Here is a 14,478-nt window from a genome sequence, read left to right on the forward strand (position 1 = left end):
TGTGCAGAACTGAAATCAAATACGTTTTGTTAATTTTGCAGTTACATCTTTAAGTGTAAAACTGTTGATTCGTATCAGACAGTGCAAGAATATTTAATCTCTGCTGTTTATTGGATCTCATGCAACAAGGCAACTTATACCACTTTAGGATGCATTTTATCTTCCTATGTTTTTAGTTAGTGTTTCATTTTACTATTTCATTTTTTCTGTTTTCTTTCTATGTCTTGATCCCACCCTATTTTGTCATGTGACAGGAAAAAGACCCCCCACATCAGGTACCAACAGTCAGCTGGACATCTTATCTCCCCCTTCTTATCTCTGCATATTAGCTTTCACCTGTCTGCAAGTGTCCAAAGAACTTCGGGTAAACCTGGTTTAATCCGTGGCTTTTAAAACTGGTCACCATGCTGTCCTTTTTCACAGCATGGGTACTGTGTTAGTTGCAAACCAGAGGCAGCATTATTTTTGCTTCTTTTGCCTTTTGCGCTATTAACACAACTAATTATCCTTTCTACTAACCTGTTGAACTTCACATTCTGACTGTGTGGTAAATGATGGTTTCAACAATAAATACAACATTCAAGTTTTAAGATTCCATATTATGAAAAATTATTCAACTAACAGCCTTAGTTTATTTTTTAAAAATCAGTTACTCACATTTGTTAAGAATGATTTTAATATCAGTTGTGAAAATCACTTTTTCAGAACTTTTTTGAACTGTGTGGAACATCTGATCTGTTATCTGTGAATTAAGTTGACTACATTTTGTAATGAAATGAAAAATGTCATCTAGTTGCTCACCAATTTATAGTGCACTACTGCAGTGCTAGTAAGATGATTTGCTGCCATTCACTTGTATAACAGATGTGGTATTGGTATGGGCTAGCAACCAAACATTGTGTGCTTAAATCCCACAATGATAGTTTGGGGTATTGAATTCAATATATCTATTAATTTGTAGACTGGCATTAGGAAACAAAATGACTTTAGATTTGGTAGATTGTCCCTAATCTCTACAGGTTTTCAATGTATTCGGCTCCTGCTTGTTTGGCTACTATGTGGTGACTTTTACAGCCAGTGAACAATAAGAGATGGACAATAATTACTAATTCATCCCCAAAACAATTTTTGTTTTTCTTTTAAAAAGCATCTTCATGGGATTTTAGTTCCAACATGTCAAGGCACTTCTGTAGAGAAGAACAAGTGGAGGAGTAATCGCCCTAAATAGTGTGCCAATTGACCTTCTAACATCTGTGCAGTTGTTAGATTTGAGGACCACTGGCCTAGGACCAGGCTGGGGAAATAGTGTGCCATAAAATAAACGACATACAATGATGGTCAGGATCAGGTGGGTGGAAAGAAGGGTAGTAGGATGGGCAGAAGAAAAGTGATTTTTTTCCTGTTATGTCTATTGCAAAAGTTTGTGTGTAACTGAGAGATGTGGACCAAGCATTAACTATGCGTTAACCTTGCTGATCTTGTTAATATATTAAATAAGTGCTGCAATTAGCATTGGTATCACAAGCTTGGGAAGAGGTAAATATCAGTGACATTTCTGCTGTTGACTATTCACAGAAACAAGTTGAAAAGTTTATAGCCCGAGAACAGATTGGGTGGTTTGCCCGTGTTGCTCCTTATCTGGTAAAGTAGCTCGAAGAGGAATCTGTAGACTCATCAAGGGTTCCTTGAGTTAATTGCTAGCAGGGACACTGGCCTTCAGAAAAGGAAGATGTAAAAGGAGTATTAGAACAGGGCTGTTTTCAAAGCTGTTCAAATATTACAATGTTTATTTGTCATTTGTTTTTGTAATAGTCCTATGTACAACCCATAAGTTCTTCTCTCTCAACAGGCGTTGGTTTTCAATTCAAAACAACCAGCTGGTTTACCAAAAGAAGTTTAAGGTAAGCAAGAAGTATATTGAGCACAAAATGTTGGACTAACAGCTGACAATTGTTTAATAGTAACTTAGTTAAATTACTTCAGAAACTGTGAATTTTATACCACGCTCAGAAATTTCCCCCAAATTAATTTATATTTGTAACAAGTATGCTGTACCAGTGTCTGATGTAAAATCACAGTTTAATTTGTTTGTGTGGCTTTTGTATATCTATTGAGCTTTACAGTTTTTGCTTACGATCGCATCTGACATAATTATATACACGAATGTACATATTCTCCTGCAGCTATAGTACTATGATAATTAAATTTGTTTAAATATTTCAACACTTTAATTTAGCTGGAGTACTTTTAAATTTCTTTACAGGATAACCTCACAGTAGTAGTTGATGATTTACGACTTTGCACAGTCAAACCATGTGAGGATATTGAAAGGCGCTTCTGTTTTGAAGTAGTCTCTCCCACAAAGTAAGCATCTATACATTTTCTGAAGAAGGGTCTAGGCCCGAAACGTCAGCCTTCCTGCTCCTCTGCTGCTTGGCCTGCTGTGTTTATCCAGCTCCTTGTTATCTCATCTATACATTTTGTCTTATTTCTGAACGACTATAATTATAATTTGGAATGTATCTTGTGTATACTTAGCTTTTGCATGGGATTCATCTTACAAGATGGTAATTTGATTTTAAGATCTGAAATGAGGTTTCTGATGGAAACAAGTGGAGATAACATACAGGCAGTTGGTGTTTTTAAGTTGCATGTGGTTTTCTATGTGGGCAGAATTTTTTTTATATTTAGTACTAGTTCTTGTTTATTGTAATCCATAGTCATCAGAACCTTGTCAAGTTGTCCCATCACTTTTAGTTTTAGTATAGTGGAGCAATTAACAAATAATTGTTTTTCCATTTTTTAAAGTATTTGCTAATGTTTGATTTGTAAGATGGTTGAAATATATAGGTGTATTTAGGATATCATAGTTATCAATCACTTCCAACCACAGCATGAAGAATTAAGTTTATTGATTCTTGTTACAATTTCAATAATGGTGCTACTTGGATAGTAGGTGTGATATCTAAATTTTTGTGTTTCCAGTGGTTCCATAAGTATTAAACTTCTGCATGTCTTTGCATAGGAGTTGTATGCTGCAAGCAGACTCTGAGAAAATCCGACAGGTTTGGATCAAAGCTGTTCAAGCTAGTATAGCTACAGCATACAAAGAGAAAGGAGAAGAGAGCTATGCTGAAGTATGTATGCAATATATTTTCACTTCTTAAAACTCATTCACTGCAGCTTTTCAAGGAGAAAGCCAGCCACCACTTTAGCACCAGAGTCTAGCAGTAATTATAGCCTTGCCAGCATAATTCCCATCCAAGAAATTTTTCTTTAATTTTGGCAGTTTATCCTGCTGATACTTGTTCCATGGTTTCTAGTTTTGAGCCACACCGTATAATCGCACTTCTGCTTATGATGTTTCAGTGTATTGTTAAAGGATGCTGTGCAATTAAAGGTACAGGTTTGGGTACTGTCTTTCTAGATTTGATCAACATGAAGGCAGTTCAGTCTGTTGTGAAAGCTTTTTCATTCAGAAATGTACACTAATTATATTTTCCTGAACTTGCTCTATACCCTTTTATATTTGTGCTTGGTATAACTCAGTTATGAAGAGACATTGAACCTCTCAAAAAAAAACACAAAAATTAAATGCTTTACTTTTATCTGCTTCATGATAGCATGTGATTCCCTCTTTAGTTATTGATAATCCTGAGTTTATATTCCATTGTTACCAGTGTTGTTACCTAGACATCTAAATGTGTGGAAAGATATGCTTGTCTTTAGAAACAAAACTCATAATAATAGGTGTGGTCATATTAGGATCATTTGTTGTTGTTATGTTTTTTGTTTCAGTTAAAATACATCTGTGTTGTTAACTGAGACTTCAAAGTCTTCAAATTTTAGGGCATTTGACTAGATATTTTTATTTGGTGATGAAAAAAGTTTTATATCTATCAATGTTTAAGTTGGTTCGGTGTTTCTGTCTTAGTAAAATGATTGTTGCAGTTAATGTGAAAGAAAAACTAAATCTTTGCTATGCTGTCATAACATGAGTATACATTGCACTGTTTACTGTTAAACTCTGGTTAGGAATTTGAAGATTACTAACCCTTGCATATCCATGTTGTCTTGTTCACAGATGTCTCAAATTTGAATGCAATTTATAGTGGATTAAGCATGATTTGTTATCATAAGAGGTAGACAGCATGACCTTTTTAATGTATTTAGCTCCTGACATTTCATAGAGACAAATGTTTCTTCTTAATCAGAACATTTCCAGTACAGTTGCCTTTAGTCTGTTTTGGCAAACTTGGTCTTCCAGTTACTACAACAGTAACATTTGTAGCTTGGCTCCATCATTCAGTTATGATCATAATTGATCTGTGTCTCAGCCTTATTTTACCAGTTCCATGTTCCTTGCTTAATATCATATTAATCTCAGTCTTGAAAGTTTCAGTTGAACTACTATCCAAAGCCTTGAGGGACAGAAATCCAAATTTTCACAACTCTTGTTGTGAAAATGTTCTTACTGCTTTCACTTATATTAACGATTTGCTCTGGTTTTTAGTTTGTGCCGCAGTTATTAGAAATCTTGTGAAATATTCAGCCCTAGATAAGCAAACATTTTCTCCAGCTGACTATTGGGCAACAGAAGCCATTGTCTTCAAACTAACCACAAATTCTGTTCCTTGAACAATTGACCCTATCCCTTGTATGAGACTGAACCAAACTGCTTGCAACCTTGTTGGTATATTTGATCCTGAGATAACCTTGCAGTTACATCATGTGTGCCACCACATGGACTGTCTTTTTCCAACTCTGTGACATTGACCAATTGTGTCTGAAATCCTTGTCCATTCCCTTGTTACCTCTACATTTGACTGAACACATTCCTGGATGGTTTCCAAGTTTACAGAGAGTAGAACAATTAAATAAATTTGCAACTCTACTATCCATGCCCTTTGAACTGTCCCATTCACCCATTGCCTCAGTTCATGGGTCTACATTGGCTCAGTTTAGCAATATATTGATTTAAAAATTCTTATTCTTAATATCTGTGTCTCAACCCATTCTGTCCTTATAACTGTCTCCAGCCTAAAGTCTTTGTGGTATCTCCAACTGTCTGATTCTGGCATCTTAAGCATCCTAAAGTTTTTTTTTTTAAATTGTTTCATCATTGGTAGGTTGCTTTCAGCTACAGGTATGGAGTAACCTCCCTAAATCTACCTCTTTTGACCAAGATTTTGCTCAGTTGCACTATTTTCTTCATATTGATAGATCTTATTTTGTAACTGTCTGCTATGTAGTTTTACTATATTAATGGCACTGCACAAGTGCAAGATATTGTTGTGACTTAATGACTCAAGGCTTTGCCATTGATGAGCCAGAGGAATGACCAATGTCAGAAGGCTGGTTATGAGAGAAAGTTGAAAGGGAGATAGTAGAAGAGCAGAAGTCCAATGTTGCGGTGGACGTGGGTACAGCAAGAACTGATTGAGAAGGCATTATGGTTTAAAGACAAAAATGTTTCTGTGTGATACCGTTTCCAACATGTTCAGACGGGATAAGTGACAGTTTGTAATTTTAAAATCTTTGCTCTTATGCATTTACATGGGTCTTGATTTGAAAGAAGGAAACTTTGTTATTACTTTCCCAGAAATTAGATAGAAGATCATCCCCTTCTACCAGCAGTCTGGACTCTGGGAGTGAATTGAAGGAGCGACCAGTAAAAGGAGAAAGTGCACTTCAGCGTGTGGAGTGCATTGCTGGCAATACGTATTGCTGTGACTGTGGCCAGTTAGACCCTCGTTGGGCAAGCATTAATCTTGGAATCACTCTATGCATTGAATGTTCAGGAATTCACAGGTATTAACATTGCTAAAATAGGAAACATTTATAACAGATCAGGAAAGAATTGTATTCACTCACTTGGTATGATTTAAGCTTAATATACGTTCAAATTGCTGTTTTCATTGAATGTAAAGTTTACAGGTAACTGAATTTTTGCTATTCTATTTTGGTAGGGTAATGGGCTATCAATTAGGGACAAAATCGGCTCAAAATTTGAGATTTGATTCTATCCAGTTTTACAGGATTATGAAGGGATATCTCTAAAGAAAATTACAAGAAGGAAAGGATTAGCTTGACCATTATAAACGGGAAGAACTGCAGATTCTGTAATTCAGAAACAAAAACAGAAGTTGCTGGAAAAACTCAGCAGGTCTGGCAGCATCTGTGAAGAAAAAAAAATCAGAGGTAACATTTTGGGTCTGGTGACTGATTCTGAGGAAGGGTCAGCAGACCCAAAACATTACCTCTGATTTTTTTTCTCCACAGATGCTGTCAGACCTGCTGAGTTCTTCCAGCAACTTCTGTTTTTGTTAGCTTGACCATTGTCAATTTAACTTATTGCTGCTCTGTTAAGCTTCTGTACTTTGTAGGAGTTGAACTAGTGATGAATGTTGGGATTATTTGTATTATATTGGCTTTTTCTCATTGTGCTTAGGAGTCTAGGTGTCCATTTTTCTAAGGTGCGTTCCCTTACTCTGGATTCATGGGAACCTGAGCTCTTAAAAGTAAGTCTTTTTTAAAAGAACTTTGTGTGATTTTTTTTTCACAATTTCTGTTAAAGGATTGCTTTAGACAGTGAGCCTGTACGTTTAGTATTTATATGTAAAATCAGTTGCTGAAATTAATGTGAGCATGTTGCATTATTCAGCAAAACACCTTATTTCCCATTATTCCTTCTTGGGCAACATCAAAGATGCTTAATTTATACTTGCCCACTTTTATACAATTTTATAGTTGAGATGTTGAGATCTGAATGTAATAGCATAGTGATATTTTTAACAGGGGAACTTGCATCTCAAAACAGCATTTTAGAGAATTTGCAGTTTCTTTTGTCAAGTTGGAAGATTCAAATTAGCAAATAAAAATTTAATCATGAAGTTAGAACAAAGGTTTTATATTAGTAGCCTACCAATATAGTTTGTCTTCTTTCCAAGTGAACTTTGCTGAAATTTATATACTCATTTTCTTTGACAGCTTATGTGTGCACTGGGAAATAACATTATAAATAGAATATATGAGGCAGGAGTCGAGGAAATGCATTGTAAAAAGCCAAATGCAGGAGATTCAAGGTAAATAATAAAACTTCTTTATAATTTAATTTTTTCTCGAGTAAACTTGTGAACTTGACTAAATAGGTTTTAAGTTATGCTACTTAGAATCCCTACAGTGTGGAAACAGGCCTTCAGCCCAACAAGTCCACACTGACCCTCAGCATCCCACCCACACCCATCCCCCTATAACTGACCTAATCTACACATCCCTGAACATGTGGGTAATTTTAGCATGGCCAATCCACCTACCCTGCACATCTTTTTACCTTCAACCTCTATTCTGGTCAATATTAAAGAAATAGTGACACCATTCAAAAGTGCTTTTTAACATTTATCCCTCAAGAAATATATTGTAAAACAAATTAATTGATCATAGTTTGTTTTATTCAAGATAATTAGTTTGATATGAAGTACCATGAGATATTTCTGAGGAATTAGATAAAGTATAGAATATAAATACAAGTTTTTGTTTTAATGGTGTAGATTATTGTTCAAAAATATTTTAGCTGCCACTGAAAATAAATGTTTAATAGAATGATGGTGACATCAGTTGTAAAGTAAATTATGATTTCTATTATCAGAATATAAAATGTAAATGTTTGACAGAAGACTTGTAAAATATCACATAGAAACTGCATGTAATGTGTATAAGTACTTAGCATTTGCTATGCTTTCCACATGTTATATAATCACACAACAGTGTGTTGCTTTTAAACTGTAAGGTATTAAATGTCTCTTTTTTTGTGCCTTTCAAGTACTTTTAATGTTATACTATTGTTAGGCTTGAGAAGGAAGCTTGGATCAAAGCTAAATATGTTGAGAAGAAATTTGTACAGAAATCCCACAGAATATCTTCAACAAAAGAAAGTCCACAGGTTTTACCACAGTCCGAGCAACTTGAAGGCACACATGAACAAGCCTCCAAATTTCTGTCCATTCCAGGGAGCAATTCAAAATTTTCAGGTAATAGTCTGTGATATATCATGTGAAAATAGAATAAGAACTTGTAATGAGTAATTGGGGAAAAATCATTATTGAATTATGGAAAAGAAATGAAGATACAAGACATATTCCTGTCTTTTTTTGTATAATACCAGTAACCTACAACTGTGGCCTGTATTTTGTGGTAAGCGGTGAAGTGACAATATATGCTGCTGACAGCAAAGAAAGCTGCTTTCACGTATATAGTGATCTCTATGACATGGATTTCACCTTACTTGACGTTCATTTGAAACTGGTGCCATGTCAAGAGGATCTCTGTCCAGTCACAGTGATGTCAGCAAGTAGAATAGGCTGCCAGACCCATTGAAATATGCTCACAGACAGCAACTTAGAAAATAAAGTGCACTAATTATCCTTTATATTTAATTAAATTTTACAGATAGCATTATTAATGATTTGTGTATTCACCTGGGATTAAAATATAAGCTGAAACATCATGAATGGCCTTCAAAAAATGTTCTAAAAATATATGGTTACATAATGGAAAATTTGATGTTCCAGAAATATAAAATCTATTTTTCGGGGCCAGAGAAACTGAGTAACTTTTTTGAGTAACTATGAATACACTTTGCTGTTAAAACCACTGTTGAGCCATTCAACATTGTGTAACTTTAAGGGGTCCTGTAGTAAGGCAATAGTGTTTTTTTTAAAAAAAAGCGGGTTGTTATTAATTTAGTGGTTTTGTTTTTGCAATCTGCGGCAAATTTAAAAGCAGGTTTTATGAAGAGTAATGTAATTACTGAAGCATCTTTGTGATTAATTTCTTATGTGCAAACTTAGAGTTGTTAATTTCATAGGAATAATGGCAGCAAATGATGACCATTTCATTTTCATTATTACCGCAAAATCTGGGTTCATGACTTTTTCATCTGTGGTAAAGAATTCAAAAATACGATGGCCCAGTTTTATGGTGCTAACTGCTAACCTTGAAGAAAGCTGGCTATAAATATCTATCGCTCTCTGTGGCCTGGATTTTACCTTTCTCAATAATCATTTGGCACTAGAGTCAAATAAAAGGGCTCTCCAGGCATGCAACAAAAGTAATATCAAGGCAGGGTAAGTAGCCAATAACTTCAAAGAGTCCTCAAACAGTAAACCAGGATTTTAAAAGACCTTGATTTACCCGTAGCATACAAATTAGAAGTTGAAATAAATTTGATTTTTTAAAAAATTAATCAGAATTTTACCTTTACATTTTAATTTTAACATTGCAGCAATATTAGAGTAGTTTTCCAGGGTTAGAAGTTCTTCTTCAGCAGTTTTGACTTTATAAACTGTTAAATATCTAATCTCACAACAGTAAGAAAGCATAACTTTCACAGGGATTTTAAAATTAATATTACAGTATTCAAGGGAAAGTTCTTGACAGTTCAGTGATTTTTAAATGTCTTTAATCTGTTGTTCAGCTGCATATTCTCTGGAGAAGTCTGGAATCACTAATAGCAACTTTTAATTCCAAATGTACAGAATCCAGATGTTGCTGACGGTTTTACCACTGCCACAAAATCCTGGCTGTTCTGTCTACCAAATGTTGTGATTCACTTTAGAGTGTTACTAATTAAAATCTATCTTTCAGTGTATTTTTCTTTGAATATTTTAAAAGAAATTTCCTCTGTTTTCCTCTATTTCAATGGCTGCTTTGCTTTGCTAACATGCATGTAACCAGCTGCTGTTAGTAACACTGAGCCACGTCGGGAGTCTCTCTTCTGTCCAGATGAGCTAGACTCGCTATTCTCCTACTTTGACACCTCTTCAAAATCTAGTAGTAGTAAGTACTGCACATATGAAGCTTCTCAGTGCCTGTGCTACTAAATTCATCCATTGCTTGATTCCGCTTATGGGTGTATGTGAGTTTTGACCTCCCTAAGCATTTTAAGTATTAATTATTAAAGTAGCATTTTCCTTCATGCATTTGATTTTCCCCCTTGTATTTGCAGTTGGTGTTTTTCATTGTTAATTATATTGGATTTCGCAGAAAGAGTATCATGAACTGATTTTATTTTGTAGTTTTTGTGAAACATTGGGATGATTGGTCTTAAACCATGGTGTTCTTTTTATTTGTAATTTGTTTTGCATCAGTGTAAAGCTTATCTCAATGTGCATGAGCATTGTTGCATTCGTTTTTGTGTGTGTAAGATATTGTAGCACCAAAAAGGTAAAGTCTGTTTGTTTTTAGGTTTATAGATTGAAACGGTTGCTTCCTAGTCTGGAACTTGAATATTCCTGCATAGCGAAACATGTTGCTAAAGGCGTTTGTCTTGCATTGATCAGGACAAACCTAAGAATGCCAAATTTCAAACAATCTCAGTAATTTATACTACCAGAGAAAAGGACTGCTGATTGGTAAGCTCAGTGACTGAGACATTGCCATGGGGAAACCACAGGTTTCTCATGCTTCTGGGCAATTTGAAAATGCAACACATGAACATATTTCTGTTGTTTGCAGAGAATGTGTCCTCGTGTATGCTTGTATGTTGTTTCTAGCAAGCATAAATGAGCCATGATATGAACTTGACTAATGATCTTTTTTAGTGATTAGTACAGCTAATAACACACTGAAGATTATTCAGCAAGTGCTGTCCAATCGTGGGATCACATCTAACAGTAGTTTTTTTTGTTTTGGGTTTTGTAAATGAAGTCTAGTTGGATGCAGTCTGTGCTCCTGCCTATTTTGAACACCCGGAAGTTGGATGATATTCTGCATATCACACAACTGAGCAATTCACGCATGAACTTCAGTGCTGGTGTGATGTCAGGTACGTAGGCCATGTGTTCCAACAATTGGCTAATCTGACTGAACAATGTGTCTCTCTGGCTATTCCTAAGAACAGCCAGAGTACAGACTGTAGTCAACCAGAGCATGTTCGCTGCAGACAAAAGAAATTTTACAAGCCATATGCATTTTTTGAATAAACTGGAAGCGTGCAGAGCCTGTAATTCCTTGTTAGAACCTCAGCTATTGACAACATATATTAATGATTTAGATGAGAGTACTAAATGTAATGTCGCCAAATTTGCAAATGACACAAAGCTGGGGCGAAAGGTGAGCGGTGATGAGGATGCAGGGATGTTTCAGTGTGATTTGAACAAGCTGAGTGAGTGGGCAAATGCATGCCAGATACAATAAAATGTGGATAAATGTCAGGTTATCCACTTTTTTGATAGTAAAAACAGGAAAACAGGGTAATATCTGACAGGCTATAAAGTGAGAGAGGAAATGTGCAACAAGATCTTTTGTGTCTTTGTATACCAGTCACTGAAGGTAAGCCTGCAGGTACAGCAGGTGGTGAAGAAGGCAAATAGAATGTTTGCCTTCAGTGAGAGGATTTGAGTATATGAAATGGATGTCTTGCTACAATTGTTACAGGGCCTTGGTGAGACTACAGCTGGAACATTCTGTGCAGTTGTGGTCATCTTACCTGATGAAGAATGTTCTTGCTATAGAGGGAGTGCAGTGAAGGTTTACCAGACTGATACATAAACAGAAGTTGCTGGAAAAGCTTGGCAGATCTGGCAGCATGTCTGAAGAGAAATCAGAGTTATCCTTTCTACATCAGGTGAGCCTTCCTCACAACTGATGGTAGCTAGAAAAATGTTGGTTTATATAGGGAAGGTGGGGGAGAGATCAAGGAGTAAATGATAGGTGGAGATAGAGCCCAAAGAGAGAAGTCAGTTGGATAGACAAAGGAGTGGATAATAATCTGGCTGGGAGAATGAATAACTGTTAATGGAGACTGTTAGTAGCTAACAATAGGTAGTGTGTAATGGCAGACTTTGTAATAACAAGGCCTCATGTGTGGGGTTGGGGGTTAAGGCATGGGAAAGTACAGGCCCCAAAATTATTGAACATGATTTTGAGTCCGGAGGGCTACAGGGTCCCCAATCAGAAAACGAGGTAGTGTTCTTCCAGGTTGTCCTTAGCTTCGCTGGCACACTGCAGCAAGCCTGTGACAGACGTTGGCCAGGGAACAGGATGGTGTGTTAAAGTGACAGGCAATTGGAAGCTCAGGGTCTATTTTGCAGGCAGAACATAGATGCAAAGATTCCATTCCATTCTCACAGTTCCTCTGTCTCTGTCACATATGTTCAGATGAGGCCAACTTCGACAAGGGAGCCTCCAAAATGTCCACCTTCTTCCTCGACTGAGGATTCCCCAGCAGTGTTCTTGACCGGTGCTTCAACCGAGTCTGACCCATCTTCCACACTTCCACCCACACCCCCTCCCTTCCCTCCCACAACAGGAAAGGGTTCCCCTTGTCCTTACCTGCCATCCCACCAGCATCCACATCCAGAAGATCATTAGATGCCATTTCCACCACCTCCAGCACGATGCCATCACCAGACGCACACTCTTCCCCAACCTCCCCACTCCATCTCACCCTCCCCACCCCGCCTTGTCCACCTTTTGCAGGGACTGTTCCCTCTGGGACACCCTGGTCCACTCTTCCTGCACTAACAATAATCTTCCACAGCCCCACTGCACCTTCCCCTGCGATCACCGAAGGTATAACCCCTGCCCATTTACCTTCTCCATCCTCAGCATCCAAGGGCCCAAACATACCTTCCAGGAGAAGCAACACTTCACACAATCTAGTCTGTTGCATTTACTGTTCACAATATGGTCTTCTCTACATTGGGGAAACAAAGCGTAGACTGGGTGACCGCTTCGCAGAACATATATGTTCTGCCCTCAAAAAAGATCCTGAGTTTCCAGTTGCCTGTCACTTTAACACACTACCCTGTTCCCTGGCCAACATCCCTATCTCAGACTTGCTGCAGTGTTCCAGCAAAGCACAGTGTGAGCTGGAAGAACAACACCTCATTTTCTGCTTGGGTACCCTGCAGCCCTCTGGACTCAATACCGAATTCAATAATTCTAGGGCCGCAAGTCTCCCATGTCCTAGCCCCCTACCCCATACACCAGGCCTTGTTATCAGATAGTCTGCCTTTTCATACTACCTATTGTTAGCCACTAACAGTCTCCATTTAACAGCTATTCACTCTCTCAAAAATTATTATCCGCTCCTTTGTCTGTCCAACTGTCTTCTCTCTCTTTTGGGCTCTATCCCCACCTATCATTTATTCCTTACCCCCTCCCTCACCCTAACTTCTGCATATAATCTGACATTTTCCTGGATAGCATCAGTTCTGAGGAAGGATCACTGGACCCGAAATGTTAACTCTGATTTCTCTTCACAGATGCTGCCAGACCTGCTGAGCTTTTCCAGCAACTTCTGTTTTTGTTTATGATTTACAGCTTCCACAGTTCTTTGGGTTTTTATTTACCAGAGTGATTCCTGGGATGGCAGGACTGATGTAGGAGAGGTTGAGTCAGTTAGGATTGTATTTGCTGGCATTCAGAAGAATGAGGGGGGAATCTCATAGAAAGCTGTAAAATTTGAACAGGATTAGACTGTGTTCATGCAGCAAGGATGTTCCCATTGGCAGGGAGTCCAGAACCAGGGATCACAGTCTTAGGATACAGGTTAAACCATTTAAGAATGAGGTGTGTAGAAATTTCTTCACACCGAAAGCGGTGAGCCTGTGGAATTCACTTAAAACAGAAAGCAGTTGAGACCAAAAATTAGTTTCAGAGATAGTAGGAACTGCAGATGCTGGAGAATCTGAGATAACAAGGTGTAGAGCTGGATGAACACAGCAGGCCAAGCAGCATCAGAGGAGCAGGAAGGCTGACGTTTCGGGCCTAGACCCTTCTTCAGAAAAGAAAGGTCTAAGAAGGGTCTAGGCCTGAAACGTCAGCTTTCCTGCTCCTCTGATGCTGCTTGCCTGCTGTGTTCATCCAGCTCTACGCCTTGTTATCTGAGACCAAAAATTTGTATGATTTCAAGGAGGAATTGGATGTAGCACTGGGCTCTAAAGGATCAAAGGATATTACGAGAAAGCTGTAACAGCCCACTGTGTTGGATGATCAGTCATGATCGTCATGAATGGTGAAGCAAGCTTGAACGGCCAAATGTCCTGCTGTTGCACCTATTTTACAGGTTTCTATGTCACTTTAACTGTGTCTGTTTCTTGCCCTTTTATTTTTGTGGTGTAAATTGTTGAGATTGTTGATTTAAAATTTGGCATTCTTGCATTTATAGATCCCCATGGAACCAAGTAATATTTAATCAAGTTAAAATTATTGAGTTTATTTAATAACATTCAGAATACAGGTCTTATCATATTATTCTATTCTGATTGTGTGTGTGTTTGTAACATTAGATTGCTAATTCAATAGTAGCATTTTGATTTTGTAAGATTTAAAGCCTGCAGTCTGAGGGATGGAGTAAAATAATTCCTTTGTTATTAATAAGTGTTTTAATTCCAAATCTGACTTGCAGCTTGATGCCAAACATTTTACAATTTGTTTCAGAGATAGTAGGAACTGCAGATGCTGGAGAATCTG

The 14,478-nt window shown here is 37.3% G+C and overlaps 1 protein-coding gene across 6 annotated transcripts in view; it reads left to right on the forward strand.

The window, feature by feature from the left end:
* zgc:162872 (BAR_ACAPs and ArfGap_ACAP domain-containing protein) overlaps positions 1-14,478 on the forward strand; it is a 145,088-nt gene that overhangs the window by 124,020 nt on the left and 6,590 nt on the right. For 3 of the 6 annotated variants that reach the window (XM_048604200.1, XM_048604196.1, XM_048604198.1), the window contains 8 exons: positions 255-275; positions 1,850-1,901; positions 2,264-2,364; positions 3,026-3,137; positions 5,603-5,811; positions 6,452-6,521; positions 6,991-7,085; positions 7,849-8,030. In XM_048604200.1, coding sequence (XP_048460157.1) covers positions 255-275; positions 1,850-1,901; positions 2,264-2,364; positions 3,026-3,137; positions 5,603-5,811; positions 6,452-6,521; positions 6,991-7,085; positions 7,849-8,030 — 842 coding nt within the window. Of the gene's footprint in view, positions 1-254; positions 276-1,849; positions 1,902-2,263; positions 2,365-3,025; positions 3,138-5,602; positions 5,812-6,451; positions 6,522-6,990; positions 7,086-7,848; positions 8,031-10,707; positions 11,544-14,478 lie in introns of those variants that run through there. The other 3 variants (XM_048604197.1, XM_048604199.1, XM_048604201.1) reach the window with 2 other exon arrangements.

The sequence above is a fragment of the Rhincodon typus genome, chromosome 13, assembly GCF_021869965.1.
Source record: "Rhincodon typus isolate 14 chromosome 13, sRhiTyp1.1, whole genome shotgun sequence".
Lineage (NCBI taxonomy): Eukaryota > Metazoa > Chordata > Chondrichthyes > Orectolobiformes > Rhincodontidae > Rhincodon > Rhincodon typus.